General features: G+C 37.8%; 1 protein-coding gene across 4 annotated transcripts; it reads left to right on the plus strand.

The window, feature by feature from the left end:
• Nucleotides 1-3,668: 3,668 nt before the first annotated feature.
• Cbll1 (Cbl proto-oncogene-like 1, E3 ubiquitin protein ligase) lies at nt 3,669-18,862 on the plus strand. Of its 4 annotated transcripts, none has more exons than XM_005377288.2 (6): nt 3,669-4,023; nt 8,843-9,010; nt 11,002-11,099; nt 11,572-11,655; nt 12,205-12,278; nt 15,404-18,862. In XM_005377288.2, exons 1-6 carry the CDS (start codon nt 4,011-4,013, stop codon nt 16,437-16,439), a joined length of 1,473 nt encoding a protein of 490 aa, XP_005377345.1. In that variant the 5' UTR covers nt 3,669-4,010; the 3' UTR covers nt 16,440-18,862. The 4 variants fall into 4 exon arrangements, with proteins under 4 accessions (XP_005377345.1, XP_005377344.1, XP_013366099.1 ...); XM_005377287.2 differs by having other exon boundaries at nt 3,673-4,023; nt 10,999-11,099; XM_013510645.1 differs by lacking the exon at nt 3,669-4,023 and adding an exon at nt 4,045-4,694.
• Nucleotides 18,863-25,914: the final 7,052 nt, after the last annotated feature.

The raw sequence follows: 25,914 nt of genomic DNA on the forward strand, positions 1-25,914 counted from the left end.
CCCACAAAGCAAGAGCTCACTCCCATGAGAAAATTGTTAATCTCCCTTATGGACCTACCCATTCCTTAAAGGCACCGTCTTCCCATACCCCCACATTGGGGACCAAGCTTCTAGCACATGAAACTTTGGGGGACAAACCATGTCCAAACCATAGCAACACCTTCAGCATCCTCTCAGAATTGAAATGAATAGAGAAAAAAAGGGCAATTATCTCTTAGTAGAGAAGCTGTCAGGAGGAGCAGTCTTAACCAGCTCAAGGCATGCCCACTGCAAAGTTTTCCTTCTTCAAAAAGCAATTAGGTTGTAGGATCTCTCTAGATCAAAAGACTCCTTTCCAAGTGGGTATGAACACTGGCAGGCCCAAGATGGGAAAATGCCCTTCACCAGCAAAGTTCAATCCCTAGAGTCCTTACTTCCTTTTTAAGTCCTAAGATTTATCCTTCCTTTCAGCTATTTCTACAATGGTAGAAATTCTCCAAAACACCATGGGAGATGTGAAACAGTGGTTTTCAAAGTTAAATTACAACCCACTAGATATTTTAAGGGCATTAACATTCTTAAAAGGGCAGAATAGAAATTGCAAAGAGCACTGCATATGGTAAGTACAGTTCTATAACACATTTATTCTAAAATATGTAAATCTGTATTTATGGTATTGGGCCATGACATAAAATATACTGCTGATAATAAGAAACATCAATTTAAATAAAAACAGGGTCTATTTATCGACCAAGTATATTGCCCTTTTGTAGTTTTTGAAGGTGTTTGGAAAGCTGGTTACCATAATTTGCTAAGACATATATCTAACCGGTATGTTCTACTGCCTTTTCCACCTATTTCTGCTTATCAAACTGGTTAACATATAGTTTACTCAGTGTTCATTCATACTTGTTGGCATTTTGTCCATCACAGATGTCTCTGGCTTCTTGGTCAATTGTTCTTTTCTTAGACGTAAGACTTTAAACCACCACTACCCACCAATTTAAGATCTTCTTATTGGTTTTAAACATATCTTACTAGATTGTATATATAATGCTAGGCTTTGTTACATGCTCTATTTCTTAACTGTTACACTGCAACTTTTTTCGAAGTTTTCTTCAATCATACCTTGTTTTAATTTTTGGTACTGATCGCTGTCCTGGGTATAAGCCTAACAGTTCTCATACCTGTACCTTGCTCTTCCATGTATCATATGCTTTTGTCATTGCTCTCTTCCTCTCCAAATCTTACCTGTTCATCAAGACTTAACTCACTACCCAAAGTCTAACTGCCTTCAGTGCTACCGCTCATCACCTTATTTGAATATAGATAGCAATGCATTCCCTCCACATAGCAAGAACTTAATTTTTTTTTTTTTTGTCTTTTCTTCCGGTACCAGGAATCGAACTCACGACCTTGTGCTTGCCAGGCAAGCGCTTTGCCGCTGAGCTAAATCCCCAGCCCCGCAAGAACTTAATTATTGGGGAGTTTATTTCCATAAATGTGAGCATGTATGGCCCTGAAGGTAAGGGCCATCGTATACACAGCTCTTGTTTCTACAGTTTTAGGTACTACAGTTTGAAAAAGCATTAGGAGATAGACAGTTACTGTCCTGACCTGGTCCTGAGGCATCTGAAATAAGCTCTTGGGGAAACCAGGTCACTGATAACCCCCCTTTTTTTCCTGATAGCATGAGTAGTACTATATAAATGGAAGGCTACCAAAACATCCTGAAGACAATTAGCCTGTAATTAATAAGTTTGTACGTCAGTAAGATAAAAAATATGTCCCCCATTGCTTTAGATTGTCCACTACAATGATGTTTCATTTTTATAAACCTTAGGTCAACTATCAACTCTTGATAAAGAAACTGTAGCTGATTACAGAAGAGGTCACTAATAAGATATTATAAGGTAGTAATAAAATCTGTCTAGGTACAGTTTCACTATCTGTTTAGGCAGAAGTTAATTTGTCACATTGTTGCTGTATTGGTAAAGAGAGGCAACCACAATGGGGAAATTAATATAGAGACAGATGCTAAAGCAATGTATGAAAGTAACAGATGTCAAATCAAATGCTTAATATTTTATCAGATGTAGAATAAGTAAATCTTTTCTCAGTAAATTTTCTTAACTTGGTGCACCATGAAATGCCGACAAAACTTCTGACTCACATATAAAATTATCTGAAATGCAATTTAAGAGTTCTTTTTAATTTTAATTCTTTAGCATCAGCAGACACTAATATTGTTGTGAATCAAGATTTGCATCAAACTGAAGTTGAACTGATAGGTCAAATTTGATGGCGGGAGCACTTCCTGGGTGGAAAATACCTTCTGGAAAACCTAAACAGGTGAAAAACACCGGACCACATACACACTGGAGAGAAATACGGAGGGTTAAAATTTGAGAGAAATACACTGGAGAGAAATAGGAGGGTGAAAATTTCCCGAACTCCCAAAACAATCCCAGAGGTTGAGAGTAGTACAGATGATTTAGTAGTACAGACTTTTACATTTTAACAAAAGCAGATGTAACTTTGATTCACAGATGTCTTTAGTTGTGAATTACTCACAAACATGCTTATAAAACTGTAGATAGGGTGTGAAAGTGGTTTTTTCAAGATCCCAGTGAAATAATCACCAAATAACATTGTCTAATTATAACATTGATCACATTGTTCCATTCACCCAGATATAACACGGTGCTAACCATCCTTTTGGAAGTCAAGACCGGGAACACATTCCTCTAAGAGATCAACACATTATTCCTTTTATTCATCTAGAAACTGTGGCACTGAAAGTGTGAACTACTCAATGTAATGATGTCGTCACCAAGGGACGACAAGAATAGAACCCAAACCCCTTGACTATCAGGCTAGTGTTTTCCACTAACTGCGCTCCTTTCCACTCATCGGGGAGCATCAAGTGCAAAGGGTTGGAGGAGGGAGTGGACACAAATGAGCCAAGTCCGCGAGGTGGAAACTGCAGGGAAGGTCCTCAGGAATCGCTCTTTGACACTTTGCTTTTGTTCTGGCCGTGCAAGATGAAAGCGGCAACCACAAACCTCCGAGACCAAGAACTGGAACTAGGTACCGTCCGCTGGGGTAACCCTTCCCTCGGTAACCTCTCCTTCCGGCCCAGCCCAGCGGTGCCCCCGCGCCCGGGTCCCTGCCCCTCCTTCACCCCCGACCCTGCACAGCTCTGCCGGGGGTCCCGCCCCCATCCGGCCCTCCTCCCGTCCCCAGGAGGTGCCGCAGGGGCTCGCCGCGCCTCCAGGTTTCTCTAGAGAACGAAGGGCAGCCAGGCATCAGAAACGTGTTTGGAGTGTTAGAAACTTCGGAGCTGGAGAGGGGGGCAAACACTACCGCCGTGCGTGGGTCTAGGTGTAGCTAGTCACGACGAAGTGAAATTTAGACAAAAGCACAGCTTCTCTCTCTCCAGCTGGGAGGTCTCCCAGTTCCTCCATTCCCCCGGGCCACCTCCCGCGGGAAGACGCTTTCCGAAGCGCGCGTGTTTACACTTTTCCAGCTCGAGAGGAGGAGACCGACGCTTGCGGACGCCGGGGGATTCCAGACCGTTACTCCGCCCGCCTGGGTGGGGCCAGCCCAACCGGGCCTGCGCGTTTTGTGCGCCAGCCCGCACCCGCGCACTACAAATCCCACAAGGCAACGCTCTGGGGGCGGGTGGCCGCCTTGTCTGCCGGGAGCTCATTTCTCTCGCTACTACCGTTCTCCCCTCCCCTGTTCCCGTCGGCGTGGTCCCTATTGCTAAAGGCTACTTCCTTTTCAAGCGGGGAAGGAGCGGTCTTAGTAACTCCCACCTCTGAGCTCCTTGCATACTAGACTTTTCCGCCTCTGCTCTGACTATGCCTGATTCCCTCCCCGGAGCGGGGAGACGGAAGCCCTTAAAGCCCAAGCGGCGAAATCCGGTCGCACTTCCGGCTTCTGGGCTCTGGAAGGTAGCGCGCACGCGCTCGGTGCGACTCCGGCGCGGTTGACTTCCGCTCCCAGTGTGCTCTGCGAGTCGAATCATGGATCACACTGGTAAGGAGGCGGAGGCAGTGGGGGTCCGGGTTTCATGCCCCCTTGGCGGGTCTGGGGACTGGCCGCCCAGTGGGCAAAAGGAATAACCCTCGCCCCACAGCATTAGGGTATGGTGGTGAGAAATAAGTCTCACATACCCGCCCCCGTGCCCGGCCGGCCTGGTGCCTCTCGGCCTGCCCTCCAGTGCGGTACCTCCATTCTCGGTGCCGGCAGCAGCCGCTGCTTCTGTCGTTCTGCTGAGCTCCGAGCCCGGACGGTGGGCGGCGCAGGCTTCGTGGGAAGGGGAAAACGCCGGATCTTTTCTCCCTCAACCCGGCTGCTCTCCCCTACGTGATGGGGCACTGGAGGATGGGTGCCACTCTCAGAGTTGCAGAAGCCTCATTACACTGGGAGTGGATGGGCGAAAGTGAGCTGGAGACTTCCTGCCGTCTCAGCCATCCTTGCGTGGGTACAGCGATGATCACCTCCTGTTGTTATTGTCTCTCCAGTCCTTCATGGACTAGAGGGCAGAGACCAGAGTTGAATATAGTTTTCAAAGTCGTAAACGGAGTAGATTTTCTATTCAGACCTTACAAAGCATGGCCCGCGCTTCTGCTGTGGCCCTTTCTCATCATTTGGGAACATTTACAAAGAAGATCTTAGAATGAAGACATTCACGTCCGTTTCTTCAAGTAAGACCGGCTCCATCCCTTCTTTGTGTTTCTTGGCTTCTCTTTCTTGTGGTTCTTGGCTGTTGAGTGAGTGCGCTGGAGTTAGTGCTTCAGACAGTTATGTCGATCGTAGCACGAGTAAGAAAAGCTTTTTCTTAAAGCAGTGATTGTAGTGTTCTCAGTCATCAACTGTCTACTTATGTGTGTGTGTATATGCTTGTTTATGCTAAATATGCACAGATGGTTGTAGGCGTGGAGATGGAATGGTATACAGTAGGACTGAGCTCTTGTCTTCATGGAGATTACATTCTCCTGGAGAACGCAGATCTTAAAATATAAATGTTGAGTGCTTTGAAGAATAACGGGTGCTGTGAAGTAGGGAGTTTCAGAGGATGGTCAGGGAAGGTTTTTCCCGAACGGTATTCATTAGTTAAGCTGAGATATGATGAGAACAATCCAGCCAGGAAATGAAGCAGAAGGGAGAGCATTTTCAGTAGTATAAAGGCACGGAGAGCAGGCTAATAGGCGATAGCCCACTTGGTAAAGGAAAAGAGCCTTAAGATGAGATTGCAAAGGGAGGTGTAAATCTCTTTCAGGGCTTTGAAAGGTTTGAAGTGACTGTGAAGCGATTGATCAGAAATAAAGGAACATAGTCTTTTAAATATATAATGAACTGTTCTATGGAAAATGGTGTAAGAGACACAAGAACAATAGAAAATACACAATTTAGGACGTGATTGAGGTCGACCGAAAGGGTGACCTGGTTTAGTGATAATGAAGGGTAAAGGGGGATTGTGTAGCTCAGAGGGAGAGTGCTGTGTAGCATGCTCAAGGCCCCTCAGCACACACACACACAAAGGCAGAAGTATTTTAGTGGCAGAACTCAGACACAAACTGATTGCTTGGTTTGGAGATATGTGAGAGAAATGTATGGGTTTTTGGTTTGTACGTCTTGGTAGTGGCTACTACTGAGTTGAGGAAGACTCAGAAGAAAAACAGATTCTTTTAAAGTTGGCAGATACTGTAGGAACTTGGGAACAAGAATTTGGTTTTACACTGCTACTATATGAAGGGAGATAACAAGTGAAGATCAGAGGAATGATACGTACTGAAAATACATGTACGTTATGGTTGGTATCTTTTAAAGCACAAGAATTGGTGAGATCACTTAAGTAGAGTGAGTATAGAAGAGGGACTAGCACCAGGCTGTAAGGAACACCAATTTTCCCCTTTGGGAAATTTATAGAGTTGAAAGTGGAGTCTTGAAAGGGGGAGTAGCAGACATTCTGTTTTAGCAAAGTATTTCACATTTGAGCCTGTTACTGGGTTTGGGAGTCATGTCCCTGTCAGTTTCAGGCTGTTAGTAAATTTGAATATAGGTGAATGTATCAAAGGGTATTTAGTATTCTACTTTTCTAAGTTATAAATTTGCCTGGGGAAATAAAGTCATCCTAAAGTGAAAATACTGATGAGCTGACTAGCTAAAAAAGTTTTGAGTCAGGTGTATTTTCTGCTTAACGTTAGCTTCTTTTCTATTTTGTAATCTCTTTGAGGTAGTGTCCTTCATGTTTAATATCAAAAAACAGAATCAGTTCCTGTGCATTGATTGTGATGAAAAATTACAAACCTTGCAAAAAATTCAGATTTTCATGAAGTTCATAGACATGAATTTGATAACTGTTTGAATCACAGAGCCATTGGCAAATGACAAAATGACCAGTTACTTAGTAACTTGAAGACATCATGACAGGATAGCCATCTCAGAAGAACAATTTTAGTACCAAAGGATAAGGAGGTCTTTGGGGAAACTGATGAAACCTTGATTGAATATTATGCAGAAATGACCCATTATATGATTGTACTTCAAATTCAAATGTAAGTTGAAGATGTTCTAATAGAATTTTACCAGAAAAAAAATCGCTCTAGGAAACTCCCAATTAACAGTCCATTCCATTTTTTGGTTATTTTAAAAATTAGCACTTTTGAAAAAGAAAAAAGAATTAGCACTTTTGTACTGAAACATTTCTTTGTTAATTTTTATTCAAGAGAAAATCTTAAATAGATATTTTAAAATTATATAGAGGTATTACTCTTCTTAAAAGTGGATTGCCTTCGATGGCAACTTATCTTTAGTTTTCATTTTGTGTATACTATACCAAGGACTTTTTATGTGCTTTGTGCTTTGCTATTATATATTAAAAAAGAAATCGTACTATATATTTTCTTAATTTAAGCAAAAATCAGAAAGCCCCCAAACCCAGACTGTTGGCACAGTTAAATGCTGTACTTCATAACTTAGAGTCTGGAAGGAAAGCAGCAAAGTTTCAAGGGAAAGCAGGCTCTTAAAAGGTTGGTTATGTCAGCAGTAGGAGACCTCACATATTCAGGGTGATGTGTAAAGGACTTGCAGTGAAATGTTGGTGTTTCATTCACAAAGGTAAAACCATTAAAGATTATTTTTAATGTCTGAAGGACAAGATTAACTGTCTACAACAGCTTCCTTTTTTTAGTTCATTGAAAAGTCAGGAATACTTTTTGAACAAGAAAAAAGTCATTGTGTTATGTCTTTTGGCCTTTGCATTGCCTGTAAATACTTCTATATAGATAGGCAAATGCAGTGAAAAGTAGATAAAATACACTAATCAATTAGTCCAGTTAGTGAAATGTTGAAAATTGATCAAGTTGGGTTTATCCTACCACAAGATTGTACCTGTCTGTAAATGTTTTCCATGACCCCCCCACCATGGAACCCTGGGGCATTTTGCCTGCTAGGCAAGCACTGTACTTGTGAACCTGTGAGCTACATCCCCAGCTATTCTGTGACTTTCTGTTTTTTTTAAGATTAGCCCTTGTAAGAGTAGAAAATAGACACAAAGATATTTAAAATAATCATTTAGGGCCCATTTTGAATTTTTATTTTATATAGTGTTCACAAAAAATGAGAATGAATGTGAATTTAACGGGAGTCTGCAACACTTACAGGCTTGGAAATCTTTAATACTAATTTATTACTTCATTTGTCTTAACTGAATTTTAACCAAATAGCTTGGTTATCAGTTTGGAGTGTAATATTTCTTGCAGGGGCAATCCATGGCTTTATTCAGTAATTTATGTTTAAAACGTTGCAAGTAGAAAAAAATGTATTTCCTAGAGCATTTTCCTTTTTGTCTCTCCATAGAGGTGAATATTTTATATCTTTTCATATACTTGAAAAAAGATAACTCTTAAGCTTTACATGAGTCAGTTCTATGAAATAATGCACTTGCTACTCATGGGATATGAGTTAATGTATTTCATAAATAGTAACGCAAAGATTAGAAAATGTCAGTTGTTTCAACCTAGTTGTTTGTGTGTTTTCCGGTACCGGGAATCGAACTCATGACCTTGCGCTTGCCAGGTAGGCACTGTGCCGCTGAGCTAAATCCCCAGCCGCCTGTTTCAACCTAGTTGAAGTTAGAAATCTTGTATCCACCTAAATTATTGTTTCATATTACAGTGCTAAGAGTAATTCAGTCACGTGTCTTTAGGAATGTCATAAATGCATTTTTGCATGTTTCTACTAAATGTATGATAATTTTATTATATGCCTGAATACATTTTTAAAAAGCCATTTTACACTAAGGAATTAATCACTTAAAATTAACTAACTTCAGATGCATTATTTAATTTTGTCTTTGTCGGGGTTAGTTTTGTGTTTCCAGTTTGGTTGTCCTAATGATTTAGTAAATTTATTGAGTTGCCTAAATTTATTGAGTTGCCTACTTTACATGCTTGATGGTCAGCCATAGAGACAGGGATGGTTTGTTTCTTTTTCTCTTTTTTACTTTAAAAAAAAATCTCTTTGGGTTACTTTAAGACAAATTCTTATTTTGGGTTCATGGGGTTTTATGTTTCTATAAATAACTCTACAGTTACATGACAAATTTTATTGTCCACTTTTATAGGGAGAAGTAAAGAGTTTCATGTCCCAAAAAGAGCTAATTAAAAAGTATTGCTGTAAAGTTTTATCCGAAATAGAGAAAATTAGCAGTTAAACTGTATCATACTCAAAATCAGTACCAAGACCGTTAACATTTGATATGGTTGGTTATATTGTTTTATTATCTGTGACAGAATAATCTTGAAAAAGAAAAATTAAAAGCAAATTTTATTTTATTTTTCTAACATAGACAATGAGTTACAAGGCACTAATAGTTCTGGATCGTTGGGTGGTCTTGATGTTCGCAGACGAATTCCTATAAAACTCATCTCCAAACAAGCAAACAAAGCCAAACCTGCACCTCGAACTCAAAGGACTATAAACAGGATGCCTGCAAAGGCTTCCACTGGTGATGAAGGTAATTTGTGTAAACTTAATGGTCCAACAGTCTTTGATTGTGCTAAATAATTCTTGTGATTGTATTTACTTATAGCTACCTTTAAATTTTTTTTGTACATACTTTATGACAAACGTTTTGTTTGACATCTCATTTTGGCATCTTTTTCTTTTTTCTTCAAACATTTTGTTTGACATCTCATTTTGACATCTCTTTTTTCTTCCCTTTATAAATTTCTTATTAAAAAAAAACAAAAAACTAAACAGTATTATAGAAAGCATAACAGTAAAAATAAAATTATCCCATTCCCCCACAATCCTTCCCTCCAAAGATATTCTCTGTTAAAACTTTCTTACATGGTAGTATTAATTTTTTATGTAGAACTGCCTTTTTTCATGTATTCTGCATTTGATATTTTGTATGCCTTATCAGTACATATAATCTCAGTTTTTAAAAAACTGGTTTAGATATTTCATTTATAGATATACCATAATTTAATTGAACAATTTTTTTATTTTTTTGTTAGAATAATGTTATATAGGCTATTATGTATACTTTCTAGAATTTGTACTTTGCAAAAATTGGGACATTTAACGCTATTGTACATTTTAGAATTTATGGATCCTGTCAAATTGATCTTCAAAAAGGGTACATTAGTTTATATACCCACACATCAGTATTTGGTTTTACAAACTTTAAAAAAATTTTTGTTTCAATTGGCTACTGTATAATTGTATATTTTTTGTTGTTGTTTTTCTTTTTTTTTTTTTGGTTTTTCTCCGGTACTGGGAACTGAACTCACAACCTTACGCTTGCCAGGCAGGCGCTTTGCCCCTGAGCTAAATCGCCAGCCCCTATAATTGTATATGTTGTCCATTGGTCTTTTGCATTTTATATATAAAATTTTTACTGCAAAGAGCTTAAAGATTTTATGTAGTCAGGTTATTGGTCTTTGCTGTTATGACTTTGTAGTCTTTATTTTTTTATTTTTTTATTTTTTGGGTTTTTTTTCCCGGTACCGGGAATCGAACTCACGACGTTGCGCTTGCCAAGCAGGCACTGTGCCACTGAGCTGAATCCCCAGCCCCTACTTTGTAGTCTTAAAACATTCTTAAAAACATCTTCCTTTAAGAGTTTGTGGCCAGCCTGGGCTACATAGTTCAAGGTCAGCCTGAACTACATAGTGAGACCTTTTCTAAAAACAAAACAAAAAGGTCTTCCTTTATTTCACAAGTATAAAAAAGTTTTCCTATCTTACCATTTAATGCAGATCAGCAAACTGTTACTTATGGGCCAAATCTGGCCCTGTTTTTATAAATAAAATTACTGCAGTGCAGCCGTGACCATTTTAAACATTGTGTACAGCTGCTTGCTTTTATAACAGCGGAATCCTACAAAACCTGAGACATTTACTGTCTGATCTTTTCTAGAAAAAGTGTGCTGACCTCTGCTTTGGAACATTTCTAGAAATGTATTTGGCTTTTTCAAAACAAAACAAAAACAAAAACAGTGATTGAGCCAGTGTCTTAACCTCTGAATAATCTGCTGTTCCTTGCTGAAGAAGAGTCTTGCTCTTAACATTAAAGTTATGAAAGTAGTTGTGCCTGTGTCTAAATATCTGTATTTCTTTATTAGAATCAGACTGTTGTAACTATACCTTGTTTTCTTTTACTACAGGATTTCTCTCCCTAAACAAGTATATTTGAAGTTGGAATGTTGTTAAATCATGATAGTAAGACTGGGGTGCAGCTCAGTGATAGAGCATGTGCTTGACCTGTTTAAGTGCCCAGAGGTATTATCAATTGTAAAGTAATAAAGTTGGGCTAGATAGTCACCAAGATTACTTCTAGTCAATAGTTTAAGCTGCTCTTAATTATCTTGTTCTTAGAAGAGGCTTAAAAGGCATCAGATAGACTTCTTAGTGAATAAGGCTATTTTGTTACATTATGTATGCTGTCAAGATGAAATTGGAGGTTTGAAAAGTTAATAGGTGATACTTTTTTCCTCAGAAGGATTTGATTATAATGAAGAAGAACGATATGACTGTAAAGGGAATGAATTGTTTGGAAATCAGCGAAGATTTCCTGGACATCTGTTTTGGGACTTTAAGGTATAGCTAAAAATGAAAAGTCAAGTATTAAATACTTGCAATGCTAAATATTTAAAGGATGGTATGAATTTTTGTTATATCTGATTTTTGTTCCCTACATACATGGATCATCTGCTTTTTTTAATGCTCTGCTATACTATTTGCAAAAATAATTTGAAGTAATTTTCAGGAAAGTAAAATCTAATAACCACTATTTAAAAAGAAAAACGTGTAATCATAGTTCTCAGGGAGGCTGGGGAAAGACAATTACAAGTTTGAACCCACCCTGGGCAACTTCATGACTTAGCAAGACCCTGACTCAGAATTTGGGGGGAGGTGTGGGAGAGGGCTAGGGATGTAGCTCAGTGCAGAAGCCCTGCATTCAGTCGCTAGTTAATAACTCTTCTAAAATTGTAACCATTTTTTAATTATGTGAATTTTAGACATGATTTTTAGAATTGCTTAGGAAATTTTAATTATATCATTTCGACAGATAAACATCTTAGGTGAAAAGGATGATACACCAGTTCATTTCTGTGACAAATGTGGACTGCCTATTAAAATCTACGGGCGAATGGTAAGTATTAATAAATTAAACCCTGTTTTTGTAAATGTAAGCATTTGTGTAAAGGTAAGATTCTGAAATTTAAGTAGAGGTTTATCATTGTTTAATAACCAAGTTTGTAACATGTTCATGGCATAGCTAAGGGAATTCTTAGAATACTCTGAATTTAATGTAATTGTTATTTTACTGCTTTGGAATAGTTTCAAAATAGGATAAGACAGAACGTATTTATAGTGTGTTTCAGGAGCATTTAACATCTAAGAACTGTTTATAGAGTTTATAGGGTTTATAACTCTAGAAAGTATAAGCAGATATATATGTATGTATTTTTATTGGGAAAGGGGCCAGAATTTTCAACACATTCTCAGAAGGCTTTGTGAGTAAAAAAGGTTAACTACTGCTTTTTATATAGTTATTTCTTAATAAATGTTCACTTTAAGGTTTCTCATGTGCTTTCTTTCTATGCATAGGTCATTATGTTTACTGTTTTTTATGGAAATATTTAAAATTTTTCTGATGTGTTAACTATCAATCTGTTAATTGTATTGTCTTTGTTTACAGATTCCATGCAAACATGTTTTTTGCTATGACTGTGCTATTTTACATGAAAAAAAGGGAGATAAGATGTGTCCAGGGTAAGCTAAAGTCACCTTTTTATTTTTAAGTAGTGGAGTTCATAGCAAAATGATTTTTTTTTTTTTTAGTGAAATGATTTATAAACTGGGTTAATGGTCAGGTTGTAATATAAACTAGGCAAGGGATCAAATGTGTAGACATAGATAAGCTTTCTGGGTGAATCCAGAGTTAGCTTTAGCTTTCTTAAAATAGCACCAGGTGGCCACTCCCAGTGAATTCGTACTGGCCAAAATGATGAAATCTACTTGTCATCTTAAATTTGTGCTGGGTGTAGTGGCACATACGTGTAATCCCAGCACTTGGGAGGTTGAGACAGGAGTATTACCATGAGTTTGAGCCCAGCCTGAGCTGCATAGGGAGACCCTGTCTCAAAAATACAAAGAGAAAAAAAGAAGACATAGAGTTGATATTATAAGCCAAAACCGATTATTATTGTAAAATTACTGTTATTTTATTAACTGTGTGACATAGGTTAGGGTTTTTTGTTTTTTTGGTTTTTTGGTTTTTCTCTGGTACCGGGAACCGAACTCACGACCTTGCGCTTGCCAGGCAGGCGCTTTGCTGCTGAGCTAAATCCCCAGCCCCCAGGTTAGGGTTTTTTGTTGTTAATTTTTAATTTATAAAATGGGGCTAATATAATTATACCTCCTTCCCTGGGTTAATGGTAGGAGTAAGTGAAGATAGACGATAGGTAGGTAGGACGATAGGTAGGACCCGATATATAATACGTACTATGTATAGATAAACTTTTATTGCATTCAAATGTTGTTAGTATGTCTTGAGTATGTCTAGGGATATCAGAATGACATAGATTCAAGTTATAAAGAACTAGTCCGTGAAATGGTTTTGAAGTATGTAAACTAGAAATTTTTATATTTATTTAGAACCCCTGATAAGGAATGTGTTGGGAACTTAGAGAAGCTTCCTTGGAACAGCTGTAGGCTTCCTAGATTCCTTATAACCTGTAGTATTGGTTGCTATGAACAGTTGTAAGGTATAAACTGCCCCCCCACACACCTTTTTTTTTAGTACTTAGGATTAAACCCAAAGTCCCATGGATGCTAGGCAAGTGCTCTGTCACTGAGCTAGATCCCCAGCCTGGGTGACTCTTTTATGGTACAGGAAATTGCAACACGGGGAGACAAAGGGATGATTTTTTTTGACAACCCAATAACAACTTATTTTTTTTTAGCATATCTTACCAGCTTTGTTAAGAAACATTATAAAAGCTGGTACTGTGGGTTTAAAGAATATTATGTTGAATTATAATTCAGAAAAGTTAGGAAATTAGAAGTACTTACTCTGTGTTTTGGATGTTTTCTCTAATGCCTAGTTTTCTAATTCAGTGTCCCTTCACTTTAGTAAATTGGGTTGCTTCATTGGCAGGAAGGATTTCATATATGATAAAGTACTTCGTAAGAGACATTAGAAGATTTTGTTTTACATAAGTGTTGTAGTGCTAATATTTAAAAGAAGATTTAGTTTGTAAGATATTGAATCTAACTTTAGCAAGCCGCTCACCTATGTGGTCCTTAGCTGTTTTAGGAGAGAAACCTACCTTGATCAACAAACCCAGATCAGGAAGTAAGGAAATAGCAAGCAGTTATTAGAAATACTGTGTGCTACTGCTGTTAGGCATCATCCAAAAGAAGTGCCTCATATACTGTTATCTTGGAGATGTTTCTCGCTTTATACAGCAAAGTTGAGGCAAACATGAGATGTGTGGCAAATGGCCACTAAAGGGGGGGTACTGTGTCAGCAAGGAGTGCCAGCCTTATAGCAAGGATGAAAAAGTTGGCATAGCTTAAAATCAGTAGTACAAAACCATTTTACTACAGTGTCAAAAGACCTTACATACATACTCAGTAGTAAGAGCTTATATCTATACCTATGTAGTGCTTAACTGGTGATTAAATAGTCACTTTCATTGTTTCATTTAATTTTAAGAATACTCTTGAGTAAGATGAAATAGCTGTAAAAACATGGTGGGTTAGGTAGAGTACACATTTTAACCCCATTTTATAAATGAGGAAACAAACTCAAAGTGGTTAAATAACTTCCAAAATACAGAGCCAATATTACTGGGTCCTGTGTCTTTCGATTTCAGATTCAGTCCTCTTTTCACTGTGTCAGGAAGACTTTTTTTGTTTTTTTTTTGGTTTTTCTTCAGTACCAGCAGTTGAACTCACAGCCTTCTGCTTGCCAGGCAGGCGCTTTGCTGCTGAGCTAAATCCCCAGCCCCATCAGGAAGACTTTAGAGGCAAGAATAGATTAAATATGAATGAAGAGTAGTTTTTTTTTCTCCTCCCCTCCAGTACTGGGAATTGAACTCTTGACCTTGTGCTTGCCAGGCAGGTGCTTATGCCGCTGAGCTAGATCCCCAGTCCCTGAAGAGTAGTTGTTATTTTGACCCTGAATCATTAAGAAAATATTGAGTTAATTTTTTTGTTGTTGTTGTTTTGTTTTGTTTTTCTCCGGTACCGGGAACCGAACTCACGACCTTGCACTTGCCAGGCAGGTGCTTTGCCGCTGAGCTAAATCCCCAGCCCTTGAGTTAAATTTTGATAGGTGAAAAAATGTACCATTTTTTAGTAGTAAATGTGTCTGAAAACTCAGTCTTAAGGGATACTGACTTGAAGTTTTTATGTAAAGAACCTCAGTGATTAGGAAGATCTTCCTCACTGTAGTCCTGGCAGGCAGATGCCTTCCACTTACTATTATTAATTGCTTACTGTTCAGTAACAGTGTGTAAGTTTGAATTCTTTGTTTGTAAGTGACAGATTCTTTGCTTTGTTGTTCCTGGATTTTTTTTTCCTTGCAGATGGATACACAGCACACAGTTGTTGGGAAAATTAGATAAATTCTAGGTATTGGGAAGTATAAAGGTCTCTTAAAACATATTATTTGATAATGCGATTGAGTCCAAGGTTGACAGAAATGCTGATGGTTAGTAGCTAAGACTAGAAAGTAAGCATGAGTACAGGTTCACTTTCACTTAGAGTAACTACCTTTGAATTGTGAACTTTTTGCTGTTACATAAAAATTTAAAGTAGCCATATTTTGAAAATTCAATGCATTTACATTCTGTTTTTAGTAAATCAAATTTTTTCCCTTTCTGATTTAGCTGTAGTGATCCGGTGCAGCGAATCGAACAGTGTACACGAGGTTCTCTCTTCATGTGTAGCATTGTGCAAGGGTGCAAGAGAACGTATTTGTCTCAGAGAGACTTGCAGGCTCATATCAACCATCGCCACATGCGAGCTGGAAAACCCGTTACCCGTGCTTCACTTGAAAATGTTCATCCTCCTATTGCCCCACCACCAGCTGAAATCCCTGAGCGCTTTATAATGCCACCAGACAAGCACCATATGAGCCATATTCCGCCAAAGCAGCACATCATGATGCCACCACCTCCTCTGCAGCATGTGCCACACGAGCACTATAATCAGCCACATGAGGATATTCGTCCTCCTCCAGCCGAATTATCCATGGCTCCACCACCACCTCGTTCAGTCAGTCAGGAAACCTTTCGTATTTCAACAAGAAAACACAGCAATTTAATAACCGTCCCTATTCAGGATGACTCAAATTCAGGTGCTAGAGAACCACCACCTCCTGCCCCAGCACCTGCTCACCACCATCCTGAATATCAGGGTCAACCAGTGGTTTCGCACCCTCATCATATTATGCCTCCACAGCAACATTATGCACCACCCCCACCTCCTCCACCTCCAATAAGCCATCCAATGCCACATCCTCCCCAGGCTGCAGGTACTCCTCATTTGGTATATAGCCAAGCTCCACCTCCACCAATGACCTCTGCTCCACCACCAATAACCCCTCCCCCTGGACATATTATTGCCCAGATGCCACCTTATATGAATCATCCTCCTCCAGGACCTCCCCCACCTCAACATGGTGGTCCACCTGTAACTGCACCCCCTCCTCACCATTATAATCCTAACTCTTTACCCCAGTTTACTGAAGATCAAGGAACTCTCAGCCCTCCATTTACACAACCGGGGGGAATGAGTCCTGGTATATGGCCTGCACCAAGAGGGCCGCCTCCTCCTCCACGAATGCAGGGTCCGCCTTCTCAAACCCCACTTCCTGGACCACATCATCCAGATCAGACAAGATATAGACCTTACTACCAATGATAATAGTGTTCTGAACTGAAGACATGATGAGGAGAAAACTTACTTAGAGTCAGTCTTTTCATTAAGCTTTGACTGTTTTGGGAAGGAAAAGTACCTCTTACCCAGGTGACTATAAAACACATAGGGTCTTTTGTCTCTTAAAATGGTTTCCGATATTGACCTTAGGATTGGTCTCAAGTACTATACTGTAGTGCGGTTAAGTGGATTGGTTGAGCACAGTTCTGTTTTAACAACTTTGTTCCCTTAGTGCGATAAATTGACTCAGAAGTGATCATTTGTAAAAAAATTTGAAAAATTTTCATTGTTCCACTTTCAAAAGTACAGCTTTTGGTAAACCCAATATTCTGTTTTTCTTGTGATACATTTTGTTAACCTGTGTAAAAGGATTAAATTTCAATATGGTTGTAAAAATGCTATTTTTATGTGAACTTAAGTGCAGTCACATACTGTTTTTAAAAATCATATGTTTTACCACTAATTTCCCAAAGTTATAATAAAATCCTAAAAGTAGAATTTGCTGTAAGGCAAACTGTTAAATAATAGAGGTATTTCACATTTTAGGCACTGAAATTTTGAGATTTAGTAAGTATATAATACATTTCACTTGGATGCCTTTGTGTGTGTAGGCAGCCTTAGGAACACCAAAATACATTGGAATCCCAGTACTAAGATGTTGGTGGTATTAGAAGGCATTCTGATTATTTGGGAAGATACAGCCAAAGTAATACTCTACAGTCTCCAAGCCGGGGGGAGGGGTGTGCCGTTACTCGTTGCTTGTTTCGCTGAATGGTTGGAATCACATGATGCACCACAGCTACTAATCTTAAGTAACATTATTTTATAGAACTGTTCAAATGGTGTTATATAGCTGATGTATTTTCTCTTCATTGTCTTAAGCTAAATAGGGCTGATAGGCTTTATATAAATCCTCATTTCATGGTAGTTTAATTCTGTGCTTATGTGGGTTCTTGTTTATTGGGTTTTAAACTGAAATTGAAATGCTTTGGAGGGATTTGAATAATGTACTAATGAATGTTTGCTTGTAATCACAGACTAGCGTTTGCTCAGGTTTCATTGCTTGTGTGATAAGGGTTTTTCCTCTAACTTGAAATTTGAAAACTATTATTTCCTGTTCCTCTTGCTGGTCAGGCGGTCTAAACTTGTGACGTTTTAGCATGGCATCAACAGCGATGACTACCAGATAATTTTGTATTGGAGAAGAGAAAAGTAATGACTAAATTGTGAATTTCAGTGCTTTATAGGTGCCTTTAGAGTCAGCTTTTGCATTATAGGGGCTTGTTACAGTCCAGCTAAGATGACCACTTACGGTTTATACAGATCTCACATGTATAAATCAGCGTTCTTAGGATATGACTATATATCCTTAGAAGAAACCCCTGTGAACTTTTCCTCCCTCCTAAAATGGTGCATAATATAAACATGACTTGTAGTATGCAGATATCATTTATTAGGTAGTTTGTAGTATATAAATTTAGAACATACTTTTTCAACAAAGGATGAACTATTTGCTAATTTACCATTTTATTCTGTCAGGTACAGGCAAAACAAATTTTCATTTTGGATGATCAAATACAAACTTTCTGAACTTAGAATAGTTAAAAATAATATAAATGGCCATTTCACTCTTGACTGGCCAAAGATAATGAATACACTTTTTTCTTAAGTAATTTTTCACACTTAGCAGTTCGAGAGACTAGTTTGTTAATGCACTATTTCTAGGAAGAAATTCTTGTTAGGAGCATGAGAGTGAAATAGTGTGAAGTGTTGGTGGTGAGTGCTTCTATCATATTACTGTAGGTACTTGGACTGGTGCAAACTTGATTCCTATTCGTGCCCCTGTTTAGGAGCTGTTAAAATATTACTGTTAAAATCCAAACCATTCATTGTCATGTAATTAGAAAATAGCTGAATTCACTGTAGAGCTTTTCAGCTGTTTATGAAGAGCTCTTCTGTTTTTATTGAAATTCATTAGCATCAAATGTGAGAAACCACCTGGCCTGTGTTTTTGACAAAAAAAAAAAAAAAAAAATCAATATCATGCTAAAATTCCGTATGTTAAGAGAATTCCTGTAGGCTTTTAAAAATGATTTGTTAGGTATAATAAACATGTTATGCAGGGAGGCAGATCAGATGAATGTCTTGTAGCAGACAAAAATTTTTAAGTGGTGTTAGACTTGAATTTGTCAGTTAATTGAACAAGGGTGGGTGGGTAGAAGGAAAACAAAATTACTGTTTAGTGTTTCTTAAGGAAAAAGATGTGAATCCCAGCCTTATTTCAGGGAAACCTTTGAAGCTATGATGGACATAAGTCTAAATGTATGTATGTTTCATTATATTGCTCTTAAGACTACTGAGGTGGCAGTTTCATTCTTAAAAACAATAAAATGGAAGCATAAATACTATTTTGCCTAGATGTATTTTTACCTAATGATTATACATTTGGGATAATGCAAGATTTTTCATTTTTATGGTAAAGCTTTCTATAGTAAAGTTAGATTCACTTTTTAAAAAATTAAAGCCAGCAAGTTGAAAATTGTGTTTCTTGGATGGCATTTTTGTGCAGAGTATAGTGCAATATTTGGGGAAAGAGCTATTGCAAAGACTAGAACCAGCTATTCATTTTTCTCTGTAAAAACCACTTGCTGAAAATTATGTAGACACTGATCAGATATAACGTAAGTAAAAATATATTGATCATTTAAAAAACCCTACAAAAAAGTGACCATTTACTACATGAAGTGTATGGAACTACTTGAAAGTTTTATTTAGACTCATTGAAGAATGTTTCTTCTTTTTTGAAACATTCTGTAGTCCTGTCTTTAAATTTTTTTAAAACTTACAAGTATGTCAGTGTAGGTATTTGAAGCAAAAACATTTCTCAGATTATCTGTGAAATTATTGTAGATTGATGTTAAGTGTACGCTGAAGTGATATAATCATATTCATACTTTATCTTGGTTAATTTATTTTTGTTTACTGATTTGTAACCAGTTAAAATATGGCCAGAAACAAAGCAGAGTTATTACAATAATTGTACAATCTAATGAAGCAGTATTGGTCAATCTAAAAGAGGAGTTGAAGGTAAGTCAGAGGGTTTGAGACCGTTTCATTGTATAGTTCAGACTGACCTTTAATTTGAAGTGATCCTCCTGCTTCAGCCTCCTGAGTGCTAGGATTAGAGGCGTGTGCTGCCATACCTGGCTTCTTACTTGGCCATTTAAACACCTTGTTTTGATTCATGGCCCTTCAGTTTTTCATCATGAGAAAAAAAATGCTTTAGAGCAAAATGCCTAACATTTTGGTGCTAAATTTTTCCCATCTACCTTTAAAAATTGAGGATTTTTGGACATTACAGAAGCATGAGATTGAAGTGAACACTAAGCCATGGGTTCATTTCTCATACAGAACCATCTTTTTTTTTACAAAATCATTCATACTACAAAGTTATTCTGTGACAGAATATCCTATTTCTCTTTTATGTACTGTTGTGAATACCAACCTTCATATTGCATTAAACCCATTTTCTATTACTCTGTCTTTAAAAGTCTTTGTCTTCTGATAGAAAAATGTTGCTCCCTTTCATTTTTGGGACCTCTTTTTCCTTTCTTTTTAAATTTGTACTCATTTCCAATTACCCAAGTATTAAATCTTGTGGGGAAAAAATGTAATACAAAGAAAAGTTATCATCCCCTCAGCCACTATCCCAATGGGCTTCCTCACAACTTTGATCTGTGTGTATTTGTTTTAGTTGTTAAATCTGACAATAATAATCATGCCATAATAATCTTCCTAATCCATATTAAATGTATTTCATGACCTACATTTATTAGTTACATTCTGAGCTATCATCTAGAATATAAAGGCTCATTCATTCAAATATTTTATGTTCTTCAAATATTTATGTTCTGGACATAGTGCTAAGCACTTCGGATGCATAAACTAGAGACAGTCCATAAATAATGACATGCCATGTTTAGACGTGCAATAAAATACTATGGTAACGAGATAACATGGGTAGTAGTAGTTGGTGATTTTATCTTATATTTTTTTTGTTTTCTTCCAGTACCAGGGATTGAATGCAGGACCTTGCGCTTGCCAGGCAGGCGCTGTGCTGCTGAGTTAAATCCCCAGCTCGTTGGTTTGTGATTTTAAATAGCGGAGGGGAAAACATCTGAGTAAGGAAATCAGATAGATAAAAACTACACACATGGAGCAGAGCTTTCCAGACTTTCTAACATGGTCTGTAAAGGTCTTAGATGGGACTGTGTATTTGAGGACTAGCCTATGAGTGGAATGAGGTGAGTGGTAGGAGCTGGAGGCTTACTTAGCTCAGTAGTAGAGCCCTTGACCAGCATGCGTGGAGCCCTAGGTTTGATCACCAGCACCACCACCGTCAGACACACCACACACAAAATAAAAAGTAGTGGAACAGAGAAGTCATAGATTTAAGCATTATAAGGTCTTTGACCTTACTCTCAGACATGGGAAGCCATTTGTGACATCTTGAACAAAGGATTGGAATAATCTGCCTCTTTACAAAAGGATTTATTCTGGCTTTGTGTTAGACGCAAAGATGGACATCGAGACCAATCAGAAGGTGTTTTAATTCTGTGAGATCATAGTGGTAGCATTGAGGTACTATGAATTAGGTGACCTATGGAGGGATAGACCTGTATACTTAGAAAATTATGTGCTAGATATGGGAAGATAATGAAAAAAAATATGATCCTTGCCTTTTAAGAGCTTTTTTTTTTTAAATGGGAGGAAAAATAATTTTTTTTTTAAATGGGAGGAAGATTATTTTTGGCGGGGTACCAGGAATCCGACTCAGGACCTCAGGCTTGCCAGGCAGGCAGTGTACCACTGAGCTAAACCCCGACCTCTCCCCATTTTTAAAAATTACAGTTATTAAATCGTATTCCATTCTACAGATTTAATGGGTTTGCTGTGACTTTTCCATACATACATTGTGCTTTGATCATCTCTACCCTCCCTAATACCGTCTCAACCTACCCTCTCTTTTCCCTCCCCTGCTGTCCTTCCCTAATGGTCGCTCTACTTTCAGCTCATTTCATTTAAGCTTCCACTTATGATAGAAAACATGCCATGCTTGTCTTTCAGTGTTTGGCTTATGTTTGCTTACCATAATGCCCTCCAGTTCTGTCCATTTTCCTGCAAATCACATGATTCGTTGTGGTTGAATAATCTGTTGTATATCCCATATTTTCTTTACCCATTTGTCTGTTTACAAATACCTAGGCTGATTCCATAACTTGGTTCTTGTGAATAATGCCGCAATAAATACGGTATTCAGGTATCTCTTTTGTATGCTGACTTCATTTCCTTTGGGTATATATGCAGGAGTGGAATAGCTGGATCTGAGTAGATCTAGTTTTAGTTTTTTGAGAAACTGCTGTACTGTTTTTCATGGCGGTTACACTAATGTAAATAGGGTTACATTCCCATCATTGGTGTAGAGAGTTCTTCACCCCCACTCTCACTAGCATTTAGTTTTCTGTTGATAACCAATAGACATTCTGATTCAGGTGAGGTGGAATTTCAGTGAAGCTCTGATTTGCATTTCCCTGATGGCTAAAGAGTTTTTCATGTGTTTACTGGCTGCTTGTACTTTTGAGAAGGGTCTGTTCAGAACATTTGCCCATTTATTGATCGGTCTACTTATTCTTTTAGTGAATTTTTCTTTTTTCTTCTTAGTTCTTTATATACTCTGGATATTAGTCCTCTGTCAGAAGAATAGCTGGCAAAACTTTTCTCCCATATTTTAACTTGTGCCTTTGTTGTTTGTTTCCTTTGTGAAATCTCATTTGTCAGTTGTTGCTTTTATTTCCTGAGCTGTTTTCCTATTCAGCAATATGTTGCCTTTAGATGTTTTTCTCTAGTAGTTTCAGTTTGAGCTCTTATATAATATTAAGATCTTTTTATCTGTTTTGAGTTGATTTTTGGGAAGAGTGAGAAATAAGGGTCGTTTCAATCTTCTAAATGTAAATATTCCATTTTCCCAGCACACTTTGGTGTATGTTCTGGGCTGCTTGGTCTAAAATCAGATGGCAGTAGGTGTGTGGGTCCATTTCTGACGAGATCGGGAGCATTCAGGGTCGTATGGCCATAGATGTGGGTCTATTTCTGCATCCTCTATTCTATTCCATTGGCCTGTGTATGTCTGTGTTGGTACCAGTGCTAAGCTACTCTTGTTGCTCTGGCTGTGTGGTGTATTTTGAAATTAGGTATTGTGATACCCCCAGTATGTTGTTCTTTTTGCTTGAGATCACTTTGACAATTTGGGTTTGTTTATTTGTGTGTGTGCATCCATATGAATTTTAAGATTTCTTTTTTCTAGTTCTTCAAGGAAGTTGTTGGTATTTTGATGGGTTGCATCAAATCTGCAGATTGCCAGTTGGCAATGGTGGCATGTGCCTGTAATCCCAGCATTTTGGAGGCTGAGACATGAGGATTGCCGTAAGTTTGACTCCAGCCTGTGGTACATAGTGAGTTCAAGGGCAGCCTAAATTACAGAGTGAGACCCTCTCAGAAAAACCAACCAACCAACCAAAAATAATCTATAGAATGCTTTCAGTAATACAGCCATTTTAACAATATTAATGATTCCATTCTATGAACATGAAAGGTCTTTCTATTTTCTAGTGTCTTCTTCAATTTTTCTTCAGTGTAATATAGTTTTCGTTGTAGCTTTCACGTCTTGGTTAGGTTTATTCTTAATTTTTAAAAAAGCTATTGTGAATGGAATTTTTTCCTGATTTCTTTCTCAGCTGATTTATTTTTGGTATATAGAAAAACTATTGATTTTTGTATGTTGATTTTCTGTCTTGCCACTTTGCTAAATTTATGAGTTCTAAGAGTCTTTTTTGGTTGAATCTTTAGGGTTTCTAAGTATAGAGTCATATTTTGCAAAAAGGGATAATTTGATTTCCTTTTTCCCTGTTTGTATTTATTTATTACTCTTGCCTCATTGCTCTGGCTAAAATTTCAAGTACTCCATTGAGTAAGAGTGGTATGAGTGGACTCCCTTGTCTCATTCCTGATTTTAGAAGAAATCTTTTCAGTTTCCCCCATTCAGTATGATTCTATGGATTTGTTATATATTGTCTTTGTTATATTGAGGTATTATTCTTTACTCTTCAGGGCTTTTATCAAGAAAGGATGTTGAATTTTATCATAGTTTTTTTCTGCATCTGTTGGGATGATCATGTGATTTAAAAAGAATCCTTGATTCTATTTATGTGCTGTATTATGTGTATTCATTTGTGAGTGTTGAATCATCCTTGTACCCCCAGAATGAAATACACTTGATACTAGTGTATTATCTTTTTAATGTGTTGTTGAATTCAGTTTGTTCGTATTTTGTTGAAGGTTTTAAAATCTATATTCATCAAAGATTGGACCGTAGTTTTCTTCTGGTTGTGTCATTATCAGTTCTTGGTAGAAAGGTAATACTGGATTCATAGAATGAGTTTGCAAGGGTTTGTTTTCTGTTCCTTTTCTGTTTTCTGGGATAGTTTAAGAAGCATTGATGTTGAGAAGCATTAATATTCTCTAAAAGTCTGATAGTGAATCCATCTGGTCCTGGGTTCTTATTTTTTGGGAGCGAGCCTGCACCATCTGGCCAAGACCAGACTCATTTGGTCTGCAGCTGTCAGCACACCTTCCACAGGCCTGAGCCCACCTAGGACCTGCTAAATGGAGTCAGCACCCACTCTGAGTACTGAGCTCAATTGGTCCCTCTCCAAGGTGGCTCCTGGCCAGTCACTGTCTTGCATGGGATGACTGAATCCTCAGCACTCACTGCCAGCCAGTGCAGTCTTTCACATCCACTGCTCCCCTCCACTGCTGTATCTCTCGATGTAGACCTCTAGGGTCAGAAGTAGTCACCGTGTGTCTGAAGGTTTGAATTGCTCCTCTTGCATAGTGAGTCCTGTGTCAAGGAGAAGATGCTGTTGGCTACCTCCTTATTCTTCATTGAAGTTTCTCTCTTCGCTCTCTCCATGGGCTTCAATTCATGCTTCAGATCCCTCCTGAGTCCAGGGGACCCACTTCCCTCTTTCTTGTCTTCCTCCCCTTGCTATATTCCAGTCTGGACGGTGACTCTCAGGCTCTTTCTCTGCTGCTTACCACTTTGCCATCGTGGTCCTCCTCTCCAGCATACCTTATGCTTATAATTTTGGGCTCCCTACTTGCCTGGACCGGGTAGCCTGAGTACACATTGTCAGTTGCCTTCTACTTCTCTCTGAGTTGCCTTTCTCCTTTTCTGTGCTACTTAGGGGTTTTCATCCCTTCTTGACTGGTCCCAAGAGTTCTTCCTCTCATTTTTCTTTGGAATAGTTTTCCCTTTATTGTCCTGAAACTTCCCACTCACCATCTCTTAGGAGTTTATATTCTAACTTATTTATGAGTTGTCCTCACTAGTCATCCCTAAAATTGAGTCATCCCTCAAAAAGTTTTCTTATATATTTTTTCAAGGTATAATGGCAAAGGAAAAAAGTGTACCTTTAAAAATATGTTACCAGGGTGCAAGAGAAAAAAAAGTTACCAAAATATATATACAAATTCATATTGGGAAATATTAAATCTATTTAACTACAAAGATAAATAATATATTTTCTAATAGCTTTTCTGGTTATATATATAATTTCTAATTATATTTTCCATATTAGTCACTTTGGGATACATTTATTTATTTGGAATAAATTTAAAGAGTGTATACTTATATTATTCATGAGTTTACTCCTGCCTTTTAATAGACCAGTTTTTTATTTATTTATTTTTTGGTTGTTTTTTTTTTTTTTTTTTTTTTTTTTTTTCTGGTACCAGGAATCAAACTGATGACCTTGCACTTGCCAGGCAGGTGCTGTGCCACTGAGCTAAATCCCCAGCCCCCTAGACCAGTTTTTAGACAGGTTTTACTTTTAATTTCTTTGGAAAAGTAATGTTCTCTAATGATTCAAAGCCTTGCCTCTGGAGTCAGATTTTCTACACAGATTTCTGCAACTATGTAACATAGACTAAATATTGTTCCTCTTTGAGCTAGTTATATTTTGGTTCCCTAAAAAGTGGAAGTAATCATAGCACCTACATCATGAAAGCTATTTTGAGAATGAAATGGTTACACGTTTTATATATAATAATAGGATTTCTGGACAGGTATTTTGTTTTTGTCTTCAGTAGTTTGAAGAACGGAGTTGTCGTTCATGGAGGTGGGAAGGATGCTGGTAAAGCACAGTAAGGGTGGCTGGTCAGTAGATGTCTACATGGTGAAATCCTGCTGGAGATGCCAAATAGTGAATTAATTATCACTCTGCTCTATTTGTGTTCAAGCAGGATTGAGTCAGGCTTGTATGTTAAATACTTTATTTACATTTCTAAGGGGTAAGTTACTATATGAGGCAAGAATATATAATTGTATTAGTCATTTTCTTGA

Source organism: Chinchilla lanigera, unplaced genomic scaffold (genome assembly GCF_000276665.1).
Source record: "Chinchilla lanigera isolate Chin_1 unplaced genomic scaffold, ChiLan1.0 scaffold00009, whole genome shotgun sequence".
Lineage (NCBI taxonomy): Eukaryota > Metazoa > Chordata > Mammalia > Rodentia > Chinchillidae > Chinchilla > Chinchilla lanigera.

Coding starts and splice junctions, on each gene's coding strand:
- Cbll1 (XM_013510644.1), top strand. CDS start 4,667: ATGAAGACATTCACGTCCGTTTCTTCAA. Junction 9,011..10,998: donor GGCTTCCACTGGTGATGAAG/GTAATTTGTGTA, acceptor TTTTTTCCTCAG/AAGGATTTGATTATAATGAA. Junction 12,279..15,403: donor GGAGATAAGATGTGTCCAGG/GTAAGCTAAAGT, acceptor TTTCTGATTTAG/CTGTAGTGATCCGGTGCAGC.